The sequence below is a fragment of the Narcine bancroftii genome, chromosome 5, assembly GCF_036971445.1.
Source record: "Narcine bancroftii isolate sNarBan1 chromosome 5, sNarBan1.hap1, whole genome shotgun sequence".
NCBI lineage: Eukaryota > Metazoa > Chordata > Chondrichthyes > Torpediniformes > Narcinidae > Narcine > Narcine bancroftii.
In genome coordinates, this window is record NC_091473.1 from 208,224,444 (window position 1) to 208,243,194 (window position 18,751).

Genomic DNA, 18,751 nt, shown 5'->3' on the forward strand with positions numbered 1-18,751 from the left:
GATTCTCCATCTAGGAATCTTGTCATGTTTGATCTTACTCCGCTGCTGCCACTAAATATAAATGAGACCGTGCATTGGTCGGTCAGGAGTGTAAAGCGCCTGCCAGTGAGGTAGTATCTCCAACAACATACGGCCTCTACACTGGACTGGGCCTCCTGCTCAACAGAGTAGTGTTGGCTTTCTGGGCCCTGCAGGGTCCTAGAAAAGAAGGTGACAGGCCTACCGGCCTGGTTTAAGGTGGCTGCCAATGCAAAGTCAGACACATTGGTCTCCACCTGGAAGGATATGGATTTGTCTACGGCGAACAGAGTGGCCACGGTGATATCCGACTTGATGCGGTCAAATGACGGTCTGGCTTCCGCTGACAAGGGGAAGGAGGTGGACTTAATTAGGCCGTGCGTTGTCAGGGTACTGTGGGACTCATTGAGCGTAATAAGAAAAAAAAACAGGCAGCGTTTGAGTGCCTTCTGGGTTTGGGGAGGTAGAAGGTCCATGAGCCTTGATTTGAGTCAACCAGTCTTCGAGTCATTTGACGCGCTACAATTTTATTAACAAAAGACTGGAGCGTTGTACATTGAGGTCGACCAGTCCAGACTGACCTGGTCTGGTTAGGAGCAGCCCTTTATGACCTGCCAGTAGGCGTTTCTCCGGCTCTCAGCCAATCACTATTACTATATGTAAATATATACATTGGCGATTGTATCCTGTACTGTCACAGGGGATAAGTTTCATCAGCGAGACACTGAGGTGGCTGGTGTCCATCGTACAACAAATGTCTCTCTGAAAACCGACAAGAACCTCATCTTTCAAGCACCAAAGCCTGGTGAACTTCATAAATGTTAAATCCTGTGCACAGTATAAGAATTGCCTGCAACCAGTGAACTTGGAGGAATGAGAAGTGAGATTGGACTGAGAACCAGAGAACTTACACACACATTACATACACGTGCGCTTAGAATTAGAAGGGGGTTAAGTTAGGTTAAATAAGTCAATAGCGATAAGTTAAAGTTTGATTCTATTTTCATGTTTCAAAATAATTAAAAGCAAGGTTTCTTTAAGTTACCATTTCTCTTGGTGAATATCTATTGCGGTTGAAAGTGCAGCGCTGGCCATCTGAAAGGGAAAGCTGCAAGGGAGGTGCCTCGGAGCGCACTCTGGCTCCTGTCCCTTCGGGTTGTCAGGGTTGGGGCGGCAGGCTGTCAGAGCTAGGGTGGCCTACAGGGTTTGGGGTGGCAGGCGCGCACTACAGGTATTGGGGCGGGCAGCGCAGGCTGTCAGCGCTGGGGTGGCCGGCGTGGGCTGTTGCCATACTGATCCCACTTATGAGGGACAGATTAACTTGTTGCTTTCCAATGCAGGCACCGAGCACCAAATGTTTGTTGATAAGCTGCCCACAGCCAAGTCAAACCTTCAGTGCTCTGAGAGGAATCAGACCAGCAGAGAGTTTGAACGAGCAGAGGCATTAGGAAAAATATATGGTACAGAAGAATTTACACATGAACCAGTTAGCAAAAGACATCACGGTGGCAAATAAAAACCCAGGGAGTTTATCAAAGAGAAATGCAAACACTAAATATAATGAATATCTAAAACAAAGAACAGGACAGCACAGAAATAGCCCATTTGCCCACAATGTGTGCACCAAACATTACCGTCCAATTAAACTAGCCCCATGTCAGTCCCCAGACTGATCCCACTGCTCTGCTCTCTCCCCATAGCCCCATGTCAGTCCCCAGACTGATCCCACTGCTCTGCTCTCTACCCATAGCCACATGTTGGTCCCCACACTGATCCCACTGCTCTGCCCACACCGGCCGCCCCACAGTGTTGGGACTGATTAAGGGCTGTGGGGAGAGCACTCAAGGTTTGGTGTGGCTGTGGGCAGATTATCAACAAACATTTGGTGTTCGGTGCCTGCATTGGAAAGCAACAAATTAATCTGTCCCACATAAGTAGGATCAGTATGGGGACAGCCCACACCGGCAGGCCCAACCACTACAGCCCGCGCCGACCAATCCAACCAATAAAGCCCGCGTCGGCCTCCCCAACCACTACAGCCCTACAACCCCTACAGCCCGCGTTGGTCACCTCAACCCTGACTGACCGCGCCGGTCACCTCAACCCTGACTGACCGTGCCGGCCGCCCCAGCGCTGACAGCCTGCGCCCACTGCCCCTGCCCTGACGTCCTGTGCCAGGGGGCAGGGCAGCAGGGAGGGGAGCTTTCATGCGCTCGCCAGCATATTGTCATCCCCTTAGTATTCGCTTTCAGGCAGCTGCATTCAGGTGCCGGGGGGACCTCAGTACTCCGGCGACTATCCCTCCCGGAGGAGGGTTACAAAGTTTGCCTCACATACCTCCTGTGCTTTCAAGTGGCCTCCTGACAGACCCATATGGGTATAATATGTGGCTTTACATAGGGGGATTTTGGCAACCTGAAAGTGCCTTTAGTCTCCAGTATGAGTCTTATTGTGATGGGGCGATGAATAACCATCAAGTAGCTGATTTAAATTTAGAGATACAGCGCGATAAAGGCCCTTTCAGCACCTGGACCTGTGCTGCTCGACTACACCCAATTGACCTACAATCTTTGGTACTTTTTTAAACTGTGGAAGGAAACCAGAGCGCTGGGATGAAACCCACGCAGATACAGGGAGAACATACAAATTCCTTATAGACCACGCGGGTTTTGAACTCTGGTCCCAATCTCTGCAGCTGTCAGAGCGTTACGCTGTGCAACCCTGATGTTTTTTGAGGATGTAATGAAAGCAATGGATCAAGGAGAATAGGTGGATGTTGAGGAGTTGGGCTTCAAGAAGGCATTCAATAATGTGCCACAAAAAAGACACCCAGAGGATAAGGATGCTTGAAATTGGGGCGTAAGATATTAGGATGCATAGAGGATTGGTTTCCCGAAAGAAAACAGAAGATTCAGATAAATGGATGTTATCTATTGGCAGATTGCAACAGGGATTGATACTGGGCCCATGATATGCAAGAATAATTTAAGTAAGGGAACAAGTGCTCTGTATCAAAGCCTGTTGATGACACAAAATTGAGATATACAGACACACAGCACAGAAACAGGCCATTTCAGTCACAAGCCCTTGGCACCCAATTTATACCCAATGAACCTACATCCCTGGTACATTTCAAAGAGTGTGTAGAAACTGGAGCCTCAGGAAAAAAACACGCAGACATGAGCAGAACTTGCAAACTCCTTACAGACAGCCCAGGATTTTAACCCCGGTCTCAATCACTGGCACTCTAAAGGCAATGCGTTAACCATGTCGCCCATATGTACAGGAGAAAATTTTGGAAAGGATGCAGAGAGTCTGAAGAGAGAGAGAGACTAGTCAATGAGTGGAGAAGGGTCTGTCAGGTGGCACAAGGTTGTAAAATCTGAGGTCATTCACGGTGGAAGAAAATAATAGATCAGGTTATTTTTTTTAATGGTGAATATTTACCGTATGCTCTGATCCAGAGGGAGTTGGCAGTGATTGTGAATGAATCACATAGATTAATTTGCAGCTGAAAGAGGTAATGAAGAAGGGAAATGGGATGCGGGCCTTCACTTCCGGAGGGATTGAATTGAAGAGAGGTAGGATCTGCTGTAGGGTTCAGGTGAAGCTGCACCTGGAGTTTGAGTCTCTGTATATGAAATAGACTATACTGGATTGGAAGCGGTGGTTCATCAGGTTGATTCCAGCAAAGAAAGGTTCAGCCTGTAAGGGGAGATTGAGTCGCTGGAACTATACTCACTGGAATTAAGAAGAATGAGAGGGGATCTTACTGAAAGGTAAAATTATGAAAGGGATAGATAACAGTGGCAGGAAAGTTTTTCTTCTGGCAGGTGAAATTAGAACAGGGAACGTCTCATGAAGACTTGGGGGAATTAAAGAGAGAGAGATGATGAGTATCTGCTTTTCAGAGAGTGTAGCAAATCTGTGGAATTCCCTGTCCAAGGAAGTTGTGGAGACCTACTCATTAGATATATTCTTTTTATATTATTTTTATTGTTTTATCAGAAAAAAAACAAATGTATAATAAATTGATCGCATGAGACTATTACACATTAAAGATTATAGCACATATTATGACAATAATATAAGCATATAACAATTTACAGTACGGAAACAGGCCATATTGGTCCTTCTTGTCTGCACCGATTTATGTGAAACTCCACTAGTTCCACCTATCTACTACCATGCCCGTAACCCTCCAATCCCCTCACATCCATGTACTCATTTAGCCTCCTCTTAAATGACAAAATTAACCCTGCAGCAACTACTTTTTCCGGTAGATCATTCCACTAAACCACCACTCTCTGAGTGAAGAAGCATCCTCTTATATTACTGTGGTGCGCTGATAGCCAGAATCAGACACACACAAAGGTAAAGACTGTACAACAGGCTTTAATCCACAAAGACTTCCACAGAGCCAGGCTAGCTCTAGCTGTAGCAACTCTGAGTGAGGCCTCGGGAGGCCGGCGCAGGCTTATATCCCGGAGGATGATTGACACCCGACTGGGTGGAGCTTGATCCATTCAGGCCGACTGGTTGACAGCCGGCCAGGTGTTGTCCTGTCCCCTCACACTCCTGCAGGTACAGAGGTTGCCCCGCAGTAGGCCGGTGGTGTACCACCACAATTACTCCTAAAATTTTGCCCCCTAACCCTTAACTTATGGCCCCTTGTTCCAATCTCCCCTACCCTCAGGGGAAAGAGCCTATTCACATCTATTCTATCTATTCCCTTCATAACTTTAAAACTATCAAATCCCCTCTCAACCTTCTACGCTCCAACGAATAAAGTCCCAGTCTATTCAATCTTTCTCCGTATTCAAGTTACTCCAATCCAGGCAACATTTTTGTAAACCTTCTTTGCACCCTTTCTACCTTATTTAAATTTCTATAAATAATTCTATAAATTCCTAGAATTTGGCAACCAGAACTGAACACAATACTCCACACTTGGCCTCACCAATGCCTTAAACAGTCTCAACATCACCTCCCAGCTCCTATATGGAGCTATGCTATGCTACCATATGCTATGATTTATAAAGGCCAGCATACCAAAAGCCTTCTTCACTACCCTATCTACATGGGAATCCACCTTTAAGGAACGCTGAACCGTTATTCCAAGATCTCTCTATTCCTCAGCATTCCTCAATGCCCTCCCCTTCACTGCATACGTCGTCCTATTTTGGTTATTTTTCCCAAAATGAAGCAACTCAAACTTGTCTACATTGAACTCCATCTGCCACCTTTCAGCCCACCATTCCAAACAGTCCAAATCATTCTGTAGTGCATGGAAATCCTCCTCACTATCCACAACTCCCCTTATTTCTGTATTGTCTGCATATTTACTCACCCAATTTACATCCAAATCATTAATATAAATGACGAACAACAAAGAACCCAACACCGATTCCTGAGGCACACCGCTCGTCACTGGCCTCCATCCTGACAGACAGTTGTCCACCATGAATCTCTGGTGCCCATCTTGCAGTCACCGCTTAACCCATCTGTCTGTCTTTATATTAATCCCTAGCGATTGAACCTTCTTCACTAACCTTCCACATGGAACTTAATCAAAAGCCTTACTACAATCCAAATACACCACATCAACTGCTCTACCTTCATCAACCTTTCTGGTCACCTCTTCAAAAAATACTACAAGAATCGTCAAACACGACTTTCTCCTGACAAACCTATATTGAGAGTCCCTGATCAATCCTTGCCCATCCAGATATTTATACATATTATCCCTAAGAAATCCTTCCATTAATTTCTTCACCATCGATGTCAAATTTACTGGCCTATAGTTGCTTGGCCTACACCTTGCATCCTTTTTAATACTTGCTCTTAACTCCCAATCCAATATGAATTTGTACAAAGAGTTGCATAAAGAATAAAGAAAGAGAAAAAAGGGAAAGAAAAAAATTGAACCTCATGCCATCCAAGGTTGTAATTGAGAATGAGGATCTGCTTTTCTGAGAGTGGAGAAAATCGGTGGAATTCCCTGCCCAAGGAAGTTGTAGAGTCCTATTCAAGACAGAGTTTTGCATTGTGGGGGAATCAAGGGGGTTATGGGGAAAAGGCAGGTATTTGGATCTAATTCTAGGACCAGATCAGCAATAATCTTGTTGAATGGTGGAACAGGCTCAATTTCTTATGTTCTTTGGTGCACCAAACATACCAAGTATTTCACGTCAAAACCTGATCCCAAGACTGAGGTCAGCTTCCCAAAAATGTGATTAAAACCATTTGAATCATTCACACCATTTGGACCTCAGTGGCAAGGTCATCATTTCATGCCCATCTTGACCTATCCTTGAGGTGAGCACTTGCTGGTTCATTCTGAGGACTGTCACATGGTTCTAGAGTCACATGGTAGCCAGTCCAGAAACTACACCTGCTGGAGATTGCACTTATTGCATTAGGGAAGCTAAAGATCATTCAGCTTGCAACTATCTCACAGACCCTGCTGTGACCAAGGTCATTCACAGTGGAAGAAAAATATAGTTGATCAAATTATTCTTTAAATGGTTAACGTTTGCAGCATACTGCTGTGCAGAGGGAGTTGGAAGTGCTTGTGCATGAATCGCCGAAGCTTGGTGTGAAGGTACAGCAGGTCATTAAGAAGGTCAATGGGATGTGAGTTCATTGCTGGAGGGATTGAAATGAAGAGCAGGGAGATTCTGCTGCAAGTGGACAGGCTATTGGTGAGGCCGCCGCTGGAGTATTGGGTGAGGTTCTGGTCTCCTTATGTGAGAAATGTTATCCTGGCAGAAGGCGGTGCAAAGGAAGCTCATCAGGTTGAGTCTGTAGATGATGGAGGGAAAACTAGGGGTGGAGATTGAGTTGCTTGGGACTATACACGCTGGAAGAGAGAAGAACGAGAAGGGATCTTACAGAAATATTATGAGGAAATTTGAAATCGGAAAGGGATAGGAATATATTTAGGATCGAGATGATGAGGAAGTGGTTTTCACATCAAGTAGCGAATCCGTGGAATTCTCTGCCTTGGGCAGTGGTGGAGACTTGTTCATTTGATGTAATTAAGACAGTTCAATAGATTTTTGCATTGTTGGGGAATCAGGGCTAATGGGTAAAAGGCAGGTATGTGGAACTGATCCGACATGATCTTACTGGTTGAGGGTGCAGGTATCACAGGCCAAATAGCCGACCTCTGCTCCTGCTTCATACGTACACACCTGTCATCTGGTATGTCCATGAATGGATTGGATGCCAGAAATATTGTTAAAGATATTTGAAGCAGGTCACAAAAAGTTACCACACTCCCACGCTGCAGAAAATTGTAATATTCCAAGCGTTGATTTGGTCAAACATACTGAGATGGCAAGAGGCATGGTCAAGGAAGATCTGAATGTCAGCACCAATGTTTTCATACCTGAAGAATCCCAGGTTCAGTTTGAATAGAGAAGAGAGGCCTCACTGATTCAGTAGGCACAATGTCAATAAGTGGTCCACAGTCCCACAGAGGCACCAAGGCAAGATGAATTTGTGCAATGTTTCCTTTGGTCAGAAACTGCATCTCACATCCAGGTGAATGCACTTGTTGACCCTGCAGCAACTAAATGCCATTCAGTTTACAACTATCTCACTGTCCCTGTCAAAAGCCGACAGGTTCCCAAGGATATGAGTTCCTGGTGTTCAATTCCGTTTACTCAGTCAAGGCAGTCAGAAAAGATGGTTTCATTCTAATGTTCAGTTCACTGCAGATGCAGCTGTCATTCAAGTCTGGGTCAAAGTGGAGAAGCCCGCTGACACCAGACATAGTCCAGTTTGTAAGTTTTTTATTTCTCACCTGCAGAATTGTCCATCTTTTTACAAAATCCATCCACTGAAGAGATTTGGATCAACAAGAGCGCTACTCTGGTGTGCCTGGTTGTGGGTGCTGATCTGAGCCAGGTCCAAATATACTGGCAGGTGAGCGGAAGGGAGAAAATGAAAGGAAATGTGACCCAACAACCGAGAGAGGAAGGGACACAAAGCACAGTGATCAGCCAATTCCAGACCAGTGTGGAGGAGTGGTACAGTGGGGCAGTGTACACTTGTTCCACCCAAGGATCTTCTTCATCCTCGCCAGTCTCAGCACAGACACAAAGTACCAAAGGTGGGCAAAAGATCAGTGATTAGATGGACAACATCTGTGACCTTGAGTAAAAATGTTGACGTCTCCTTTCTTTGCTCGTCTGTTCCAGTCGAGATCAAAGGGCCTGAGGTCCGTCTGCTGCCGCCAACACATGACGAAACCAAGAGTAGGATCACGGCCACCCTCGAGTGTGTGGTCTCTGGATTCTACCCGGACCTCATAAATGTCACCTGGGAGAAAGACAGCTCCCTGATCTCCTCCAACACCCCCACTACACGGACTGCTCTGGAGCAGGTGGGCACTTTCAGTGCCAGCCACTTCCTGACAGTGAGGACAGATGAGTGGAAGAAAGGCTCAGTCTTCAGCTGTATAGTGTCTCATCCCCCCTCCAACACCAGTATCAGCCGGGAGGTGAAAAACATGCAAGGTACGGTTCTGGGATTCACCCTAATCTTAAACACCTTTCTCTATGCCACAAACTGGGGCCAAGTTAGTTCACTGAAAGATAGTTGTGGCATTGTTGTGCTTATGTGAGGGAGCTGATAACCTGAATGCATAGAACAGAAGCAAATATATTCATTGATACAATTTCACAGAAAAACATACAAAACCTACATCAAAACACAGGCCCTTCGGCCCACTAAATTGTGCCAATAATGTCCCTACCTGAGAAATGACCAGCCTTACCCATAGGCCTTTTTTCTAAGCTCCATGTACCTTTCCAAAAGTCTCTTAAAAGACCCAATTGTATCTGCCTCCACCACATCTTGTCGAACACCTCAATAGCCCAACACAGAGGAGGGCAACGCTTGGTTATGCTCAACAGCCTCTGGAGAATGGCTTCGACGCACAACTTGAAGGGACAGTGCAGGATTTTAAACTGGAAAGCAATAGCAGGATATAAGTTGCTGTGGGCAGTCGAAGTGAGGGTGAAACTGGGAAAGGAACAGAAGATTAACAGGTTCACTGATGATCTTTTGTAAATGTCACCTGCCTTTTGCACTCTTTCGCCTTCAGTCACTCACCAAATTCATCAGTGTCTCTGATAGGCCTGGCAAGTCAGTCACTGGAGCAGAACAACAAATGCTGGTCCGGTAGGCAACAGTCTCACCCAATGAAAGAAAGATGACATAATGGCGGCAAGATCAAGGTTTTGACACTAGTATCTCAGGAACTTTGGGCAAGTCTGCCTGTCAGCACAACTGAAGGAAGAGGATGATGACCACTTTGTGTGAGTTGCCCCTCAGTGATTTTGAGCAGTTCAGGGTAACCTGGGACGTGAAGACTTGGGCCGAAGAGGAACAGGGTCAAAGGTGTCTTTGGCTGATTCACTGCAGATGGGTGGAGTCAGGCTGAGTACTTGTATTTGTTCAGGTTTTTGTCAACACTGGAGAAGAGGTCCATCACGAAGTTTCAACATTTCAATGAAGCTCAGTTGGAGTCGGTTTGCATTGGCGTGATGTACATCCATCCACAGAAATGCTGTCCTTTTGTATTAGAGTCCAGGAAATCCAGGACATGATAACACCACCAATTAATTCCATTGAGGAAAGAGAGGGTATCTCCAGAATGTCACTCTTCCTTGTATGGAGAGCAGCATGTGGTCACATGGTTCACAATTTGAACAGCTTTGTGAATGTTACATTCTGCAGAAGCCCTAATTCACTATTTGTTCTCAAGTGACTGCAGCCGAGAGACCAGTCTGATCCAATTCACAGAGTTTCGTGTTCTTTGGAAAAGGACAAACACAAGCAATGTTATGGTTCATTTGGAGATGAGATGTTATTTCTGGACCGGTGATACGCTCCACACTTTTTCCCCTAATTATTTCTGTAGAGAGTGGCCAAGAAGGGAAATAAGTGTATTCCAGGAAATTATACTCCAGTAACATCCAATTTGTGGTGGGAACCTCACCAAAAGATACTTGAGGATAGTGTATATGTGCACATTTTGAGCATCATGGTCAGATTAACTTGGCTTTACGTGGTGTAGAGAATTATGTGAATGATATTTTTTGAAGAAGTAACAGAGATGGTCGATGAGGGTGGGACACTGGACCTTGTCCTCATGAATTTCAATGAGGCATTTGAGAAGGTCCCTCACAATAGACTGATCCAGAAAGATAGGATGCATTAAATCGACAGTGAATTTTAGATGATTCTGTGGAGTTGTGGACAAAGAATATAACAGATGTAAATCAGTTACAGATATGGGCAGAGAAATGGCAGATGGAGTTTGATCCAGACAAATGTGAGCTTTTGAACTTTGGAAAGTCAGAAGTAAAGGTGACATATACAGTTCATGGCAGGACTCTTCAAAGCATTGATGTGCAAAGAGATCTGGGATCCACAGCTCCTTGAAAAGTACCGAAGGTGCTGAAGAAGGGGTGTGGTATGCTTGTCTTCTTCTGGTGGGGCATTCAGTACCAAAGTGAGCAAGACATGTGGCTGCTATATAAATCAGGTTGGAGTCACTTGGAGAACTGCATGCAAATAGAATCATGAATGGCATTGAGAATGTAGACTGTTATTGTCTTTTCCCAAAGCTAAGCATGTAACACACAAGAGAACGTGTTTAACCTGAACAAGAGCAAGTTTTAGCAAGATCTTTCACTCAGATGGTGGTTGGTGCCTGAAACAGGGATAGTGGTGGAAGCAAATAACAGAGTAACATGTTAGAGCCTTCTGAACAGACTCAGATACATGACGGAAGGGGTGAACAACTTTACTTTTAGATGTGGTGAGGGCACTCGTGATGTAAAAGTTCCCCAGCTTGTTGTAAGAATAAAACATTGCAGCAACAGGCCATTTTGGCCACAAGCCCTTGGCACACAATTTACACCCAATGAACCTTCATCTCTGGATTCAAACAGTGGGAAGAAACTGGATCCCCCAGGAAAAGTCCACGCAGACATGAGGAGAATATGAAAACTCCATACAGACAGCCCAGGATTTTAACCCCGGTCACAATCGCTGGCGCTGTAAAGGCGTTGTGCTGACTGCTACGCTAACCATGTCGTCCATATATACAGGAGAAAAATTGTGGAAAGAATGCAGAGTCTGAAGAGAGAGACAGACTAATGAGTGGAGAAGGGTCTGTCAAGTTCTACAAAGTTGTAAAATCTGAGGTCATTCAAGGTGGAAGAAAATAATAGATCAGGTTATTTTTTTTAATGGTGAATATTTACCGTATGCTCTGATCCAGAGGGAGTTGGCAATGATTGTGAATGAATCACAAAGGTTAATTTGCAGATGCAAGAGGTAATGAAGAAGGGAAATGGGATGTGGGCCTTCACTTCCGGAGGGATTGAATTGAAGAGAGGTAGGATCTGCTGTAGCTGAACAGGGTTCAGGTGAAGCTGCACCTGGAGTTTGAGTCTCCATATGTGAGAAGAAAGGATATATGGATTGGAAGCGGTGGTTCATCAGGTTGATTCCAGCAAAGAAAGGTTCAGGCTGTAAGGGGAGATTGAGTCGCTGGGAATATAGTCACTGGAATTAAGAAGAATGAGAGGGGATCTTACAGAAAGGTAAAATTATGAAAGGGATAGATCAGATGTGGAAGGAAATTTATTTCCACTGAGTGGGGGGGGGGGCCCTAACCTCAAGATTCGGGGGAATGGTTTAAAGATATAAGTGCGGATTAACTCTTTTTAAAAATATTCTATTTATAATTTTCCAGACTTAAACAATTATCCATCTTATCGATGTTAATGTTGACAATATCAACATTGATTACAGTTAACAATTATCAATTCAATACAAGAATTTCTGAGGAGTTCAAGCTTTCTCGATCCCTTTATCGCCACCCCCCCCCACCCCAACACCACCTTACCCCCTCCACATTTAACACTTAACCAACCACAGTTACACACAATATTCAAGATGTTCACAACAAAGGTATGAAACATCTATCTGGGGTTCATGTGTTTGTCACGTCGTGGCAGCCACTGAGGATTAACTCCCTTTTACAGAGAGGATTGTATTCACTGGTATTAAGAAAAATGAGAGGGGATCTTATAGAAATGTGCAAAATTCTAAAAGAGATAGATAACAGTGGCAGGAAAGTTCCTGCTCTGGCAGGTGAAATTAGAACAAGGAACATCTCATGAAGACTTGGGGGAATATATTTAGGAGAGAGATGATGAGGATCTGTTTTTCAGAGAGTGTCGAGAGTGGAATTCCCTGCCCAAGGAAGTTGTGAAGATGTACTCATAAGATATATTGTCTTTTTAAATTAATTTTTATTGTTTTGTCAGAAAAAACAAATATATAATAAATCCATTGCTTGAGACAATTACACATTTGAGGTTATAGCATAGATTATGACAATACTTACTCTTAACTCACAGTCCAATATGTATTTGTACAAAGAGTTGCGTAAGGAGTAAAGAAAGAGAAAAAAGGGAAAGAAAAAAACAAACTCAATGCCATCCAAGGTTGTAATTGATAATGAGGATCTGCTTTTCCGAGACCACAGAAAATCGGTGGAATTCTCTGCCCAAGTAAGTTGTAGAGACCTGCTCATTAGATATATTCAAGACAGAGTTTTGCATTGTGGGGGAATCAAGGGGGTTATGGGGAACAGGCAGGTATTTGGAACTAATTCCAGGTCCAGATCACCCATAATCTTGTTGAATGGTGAACAGGCTCAATTTCTTTATATCAGGAGGACAGGACAGCAAGGGGGAGGAGTTATGCTGTAGGTTAGAACACGTGTGCAGTACTGAGCAGTTTGGATACCACAACCAGGACAGGAAATTCCAGCTGGACAGACCTGGACCCTCACGGGTAAATTACAAGGTGAGATAGTTTAATGATGGTGTATTCTCTGAAATCTGGAAAGCTGAAGGAAGACACATTCAATGTTTTCAGGATGTTAAAGGAAAATGACAGAGATAATTAGAAGACATTATTTCTTTTTGTTTCATTGATTTAGTGTATTTTTTATTGTTCTGTGCACCGAGATGCAGTTTAAAAACAGAGTTTTGCATGCTATCCAGGCATAGCAAAAGGTCGCCACTCTCTCGTTCCGTTTATGGTTCCAGAATTCGCTGAAAACCATATGGTAAAAACAAAGTTAATGGAGTAATCATAATGAGTGTCCACTGGGATTCTGTCATTCAACAATATAGCAAATCAAAATTTTGTTCAGCAGCGTCCTGCCTTTCTAGGAGCTGGCTCGTCATCGGCTGCTGGATGGGAAGTGACTCAAACAGCCACTCCGTGTTATCAGTTATAGACCGAGTAAGCGCAGTTTCCATAACCACAGTTACTGTCCTGGCTCTGTTACCCTCCCAGGTAATTGTTGTAATTCAAGTCATTCAACAGGCTGTGTCTTCAGAATTCCATGAGTTTCCATGGTACTTCAGTAGCTGTACTTGTGAATGCAAACCTGCTTCCAGAAAGTACTTTTTCCTCAGTTTAATGCAGTTCAGGTCTCACATTTGTCCCTCAGACATTTTGGAGGGAAGAGTTTTACAGACAAGTTCACACCGTTTTACAAGGACGCAATCGATGCTAGATCCAAAGGTTATTTTGACACTGAGACACTGGAATTTTTGCTGGCCCAAGGTTTTAATGGTAAAGTCAGATAACACAATTGGTTCCAGATCATCCACAACCTCATGAAATGGCTCATGTCCTCTTGCTATCTTCATTTTATTGAGACGTTGTTGGTCTTCATGAAACATATGTGGGAAACTAACTTTCCTGCTTTCTCGATCACTGCAGAAGCCTGCCCTGAATGGATAGGAGAGGAAGGAAAGGAAGAACCAGGAGAGTTGGATGGAGATGACAACGTGCTTACAGTTGCTGCCTTCGCCATTCTGTTCATTATCAGTTTTCTCTACAGCACCTTTGTCACTGTGGTCAAGGTAACCAAATTACCAATATCAGAGATAACCCATGAAACCCACCTTCCAGCTTCCATTTCTCACTACATTGTGTTCTCGGTTTCTCGAATCCCAACTATAGCACGATCAACAGCGGATTCAGTCGGGGGGGCCTGCACAACCCTGGGACATTAAACCTTACTCCTGTTCTCTGGGCTTTGACATAGCAAATGTGACAGAACGTTGCTGAGTGTTTGGGACAATGATCCTGGGCTCCAGCATTGAAATCAAACAAGAGTTGTGTTCATGTGAACAAGGAAGATATCTGCACCGAAAACCTGAGCCCGAAGGCAGATCTCACTTCAGACCCCAACTGGGCTTCAGACTGCCTCTCCTTTAGGGACCTCCTGAGAGAATGTTGAGAGATCACCTGTCCGTGAGGAACCATCTCCTAGAAGAAAAATAGACCATTTTCCCATGGGATCCATTATCTGCAAGTGTGACAGACCCCTTAACCAGGAGGGTCCTAGAAAAGGGGGGAACCACCCATCTCGGAGGGTCCGTCTCCTCGAATAAGGACAGTCCCCTTTATTTATTTTACCCATCCTTCCAGGTCATGGTCTGTGCTGCCTCTTACAAAACACAATATCTCACTTCTCTGTCCACATTCCAGGTACAGCAATGACCAACAGATACACGCACCACCTTCCGTCAGGAAATCCCGGTGAAGCTGCTGATGTTCCGAAATGGATTCTCCCTCTCATTCCCTCAGCAATCCTAGGCTACTGCACTGCAACTGTTCATTTCAGGAAATAAACCTTTCTATGCACTGGGGATCCTGGAAAAGAATTGGGTTGGGAGAGGGAGGGAGGGACAGGAGGGGTCATAGCAGCGGGAAAATGTCAGGGTGTGTGACAATGGATGGGTGGGGAGAGGCAGGCAGGTTTAATTTTTGGGAATGCAAGTGGGGTCAGTGACAATGAAGAGGGCAGTGGGGGAGGGGGTATTGATATTGTGGAGCAGGAAAGTGATCTGGGGACATGAGAGGAGTTTGAAGCAACGTGGTGGAGGGTGGGTCAGTGCTTGGGGTCTTGATATGTCGACTTTTGTAAATAAGTTGTTGTTGAAATCATTGCCTGTGGCTTATTTTTCAGTTTTTTGCTGGACTGTATGTTTTGATTTAAAGTCAGATATATTAAAAAATGGATGATTAAAGTGAAAAAAAATACCTGTCCCATCTTAATTCCCTCACCACATCTGGGAGTTCACCTTCCACAATTTCCAGCCAACAAGTGGACACCCCCCAGAACATATATCACAGAGATTTGCAGCTTGTAATGTTTGAATGTGGTCACATTCTCACTGCTCACATTCATAAGGGATTTCCCACAGTGGAAACATCGGGGCATTGCATCCCAAAAAGGACGCTGAGGAGAGCACGACAATGCATGGACAGAGACTGGATTAATAGCAACCAAGAATAGAGCAGGACATCACACATATGTGGGTAATAAACACCAGCATCTGATGCAAGTGAACTAAGTCCAAGCAGCAGACATTTGGGAAATTAATGCACCAGGATGAGATACGGGAAGAATACACCTTGTCATGGGGTCACCTCTGAAATTGCAGGTAACAGGAAACAGCAGACCCCGGCCTAGGGCCAGATGGCACAGTTAATTATGAAGACACAAGTTGCTTTATTGGCACATGCCCTGAAATGCACTGAGAAAGTTTTTTTGCAAACAGTCCAGCTGGTCATTTCGTAGATTGTACAGGAAGTAAAACACGGTATAAGAGCAATGTTACAGATAGAGATCAGTTAGCACAGGGCAAGGCAACATGATTTTACTGATGTGAATATAATTAATCTCCTCATCCAACGTCATGAGGGACATATGTCTTATCTTGGAGAATGGTCTGATTCCCATGTATGAGAAACAATTCATACAAGAATATCAGTTATTTCAGAAAATGAAGAGGATCAAATTCACGATGTGACCCCAGACAAATGCCCATGGTTCATAATTTATACCTGGATAAGATTTGAGAGACTGCACCAAAAATAACCTATTGGGAGAGAATCCCAGTGCCCAAAACCCAAAGTGCAGAGCAGGTGGGTGTGGATTATGACCCGAACTCTGATCCTGGGAGAATAAATCACAGGAACAAACAAAGGGTGAACCTGACCTTGGAACAGGACTTGATGGAGATGACCTGCCCCATGGGTAAACCATCCACAGCCAGTTATACAAATGAAAACAATTTGTTCATCCAGTTTCCATGGAAACAATGAAACAGTCATTAAATTACATAACATTGAATTAATTACATTGCAATTTAGATCAGGAATCAATCCCAATCCAATGGGATGGATCTATTAAATTTAAACATAAGTACAGCACGGTAACAGGCGCTTCCGGTACACCTTATGATATTGCTAAACATCCATATGTTTTGAAGGGTGGGAGTAAACCAGAGGACCCGGAGGAACCCCTCAAAGACGTGGGGAGAACATACAAACTCCTTACGGACAGTGCCGGAGTCAAACCAGGCCACTGGTGCCACAACAGAGTTGAGCTTATCACTCAGCTGACCATTCCGCCCCAACATAGAAAACAACATCGAGGTGGATCAGTCATAGCGCAGTATAAAAATGCGTGACATTTATTTCTTCATTCATAAGATGTGGAGAGGTCCAGTATTTGTTCCCATCCCTAACGGCTCTTGAACTGGGTGGTTCACTGTGCCAGTTCACAGCAAACGATCAGCTACTGCACTGCGGTGTCTGGAGTCTTGTACAGATCAGGCCAGGGAAAGTCAGCAGATAATCGTCATTGAAGCCTGTCAGTGTCAGATTTAAAATCCAATCTTTTTTAAAATGTCTAAACCTCTGACACAGGCCCTTTATTCCATACATTTAATGGAATGAACTTTGACCTCCCAGCTGCTGTTTGACTGGAACTTGTGCCCAAATCATGCAGTTTCTTTATGACATCCAGTAAATTAAAAATCATGTTGGTGTATCTGCCATTCTACGCCTTCATTCCCTCCACTTCCTCGTGCTCCCTCTTTCTCTCTCCTGCTCCATGCACTCAGCTCCCCTCTGCCTTCCACTTCAAATCACTCCTTTTTGTACGTTTCCTCTGTTTTTTTCCTGGTTAATAATAGATTTCTCCCCAATGTCCTCCCTCTCTCTCCCCACCCCTCCCCACCTTGTGCACCTATGACACTTTGTCAACTTCCTTCCATCTTTCACAGCAGCGTGGTGTCAGCAGCCAACAAACAACATCTGTCACTGAGCAACCAGACTCCCTCCCACCCTCATAATTTAGCCATCGACAAACCCAGGAAGTGGAACAAAGAAGGACCTTACCAGGCTACTGGCCTCTGCTCCTCTCCACAAGTATCAGCTCTGAACATTGACCTGCCATCTCCTCTCCCTCTGTGCATAAGAACGGCTAATCTTCCGGTGTATTTTAAACACATCCTTGCTCACAAATACGGCCTCAAATTCTGTTTCCTGTTTTTGTGTTTCAGCTTCTCTCAGCCAATGAATCAGACACTCTGTTTGTACAAAGTGGAGCCAAGTAGGGAGAACATACAAACTCCTGACGGACAGTGCCGGAGTCAAACCAGGCCACTGGTGCCACAACAGAGTTGAGCTAATCACTCCGCCGACCATTCCACCCCAACATAGAAGACAACATCGAGGTGGATCAGTCATATCACAGTATAAAAATGCGTGACATTTATTTCTTCATTCATAAGATGTGAAGAGGTCCAGTATTTGTTCCCATCCCTAACGGCTCTTGAACTGGGTGGTTCACTGGGCCAGTTCACAGCAAATGATCAGCTACTGAACTGTGGTGTCTGGAGTCATGTACAGATCAGGCCAGGGAAAGTCAGCGCCATCTTGAGGGGATGTCACGTGATGCTGTAGGATCAACATGGAGGCTCCTGACTCCCTTGGAAAATTCGTTTTAAATAAGCGCTGTTTAAAGTTTTTTTTTATTAAAAAAAAGAAAACATATATTTACGCTTCACGAATTTGCGTGTCATCCTTGCGCAGGGGCCATGCTAATCTTCTCTGTATCGTTCCAATTTTAGTATATGTGCTGCCGAAGCGAGCACAGTGCTGTTTAAAGTTGAACAAGATTGTAAAGTGTATTTGAACCTTGCTTTACTTCCACGATCCCTCCAAAAAAAAAGGAAAACTGATAGCAATGACCTCCAGAACCCGATGGGAAAAGAATCGAGGCCTACCTTGATGATGAAGCAGCGCCCTGGACTCCGTTCTGCCTCCCACCCTGGTGAGCCTTTGGAGGCAACTCGTGCCGGCACCTCTCCCCCGCCCACTCACACACACAGATGTTTGTCAATGAGGACCCTGTAAGTCACACATGTCAAACTCTGGCCCGTGGATAATTATATTTGGCCCGCAAGATCATTTCAAAAATGTATTAGAGGTGGCCCGCTGGCCGCCGCGCCAGTATAGAGCATGCACAGTAATACAACAAATCCCAGAATGCATTGGCGTCAGCCTGCTAATCGCCCCCACCTCCTCTGTTTACGTTGCAGGGTCTCACCGTGGACTCTGGTTTTGGGGCCTGGCCGGTGTCGGGGAAGCCAAGGCCGCTTCCCAGCGCCCGGAACCGGAGGCCTCGGGCCTGACCTCGCCAGGACCGTTGCCCACTCCCCCTCCCTGCCGCAGGCCGATCCGCGACTCACGGTGATGGGGCCGCTGATCCGCCAAGATGCCGCCCTGCAGCGAGAGCTGATGCCCCCACACTGTCGTTGTC

At 44.9% G+C, this 18,751-nt stretch overlaps 1 non-coding gene and 1 gene segment (V, D, J or C); one reads left to right on the top strand and one right to left on the bottom strand.

Annotated features, from left to right (window-relative positions):
- The window catches only part of LOC138765495 (Ig heavy chain C region, secreted form-like), a 35,138-nt gene extending 19,963 nt beyond the window's left edge, over positions 1 to 15,175 (top strand). Inside the window, 4 exon segments of the C gene segment in view lie at positions 7,835 to 8,137; positions 8,226 to 8,543; positions 13,849 to 13,991; positions 14,623 to 15,175. Of these exon segments, the coding sequence occupies positions 7,835 to 8,137; positions 8,226 to 8,543; positions 13,849 to 13,991; positions 14,623 to 14,634 (776 nt within the window).
- Positions 15,176 to 17,976: 2,801 nt separating this feature from the next.
- On the bottom strand, positions 17,977 to 18,083 carry LOC138765579 (U6 spliceosomal RNA). The gene has a single exon (XR_011358575.1). It is a non-coding gene; the product is annotated as a U6 spliceosomal RNA (small nuclear RNA).
- Between the last annotated feature and the right edge of the window lie 668 nt (positions 18,084 to 18,751).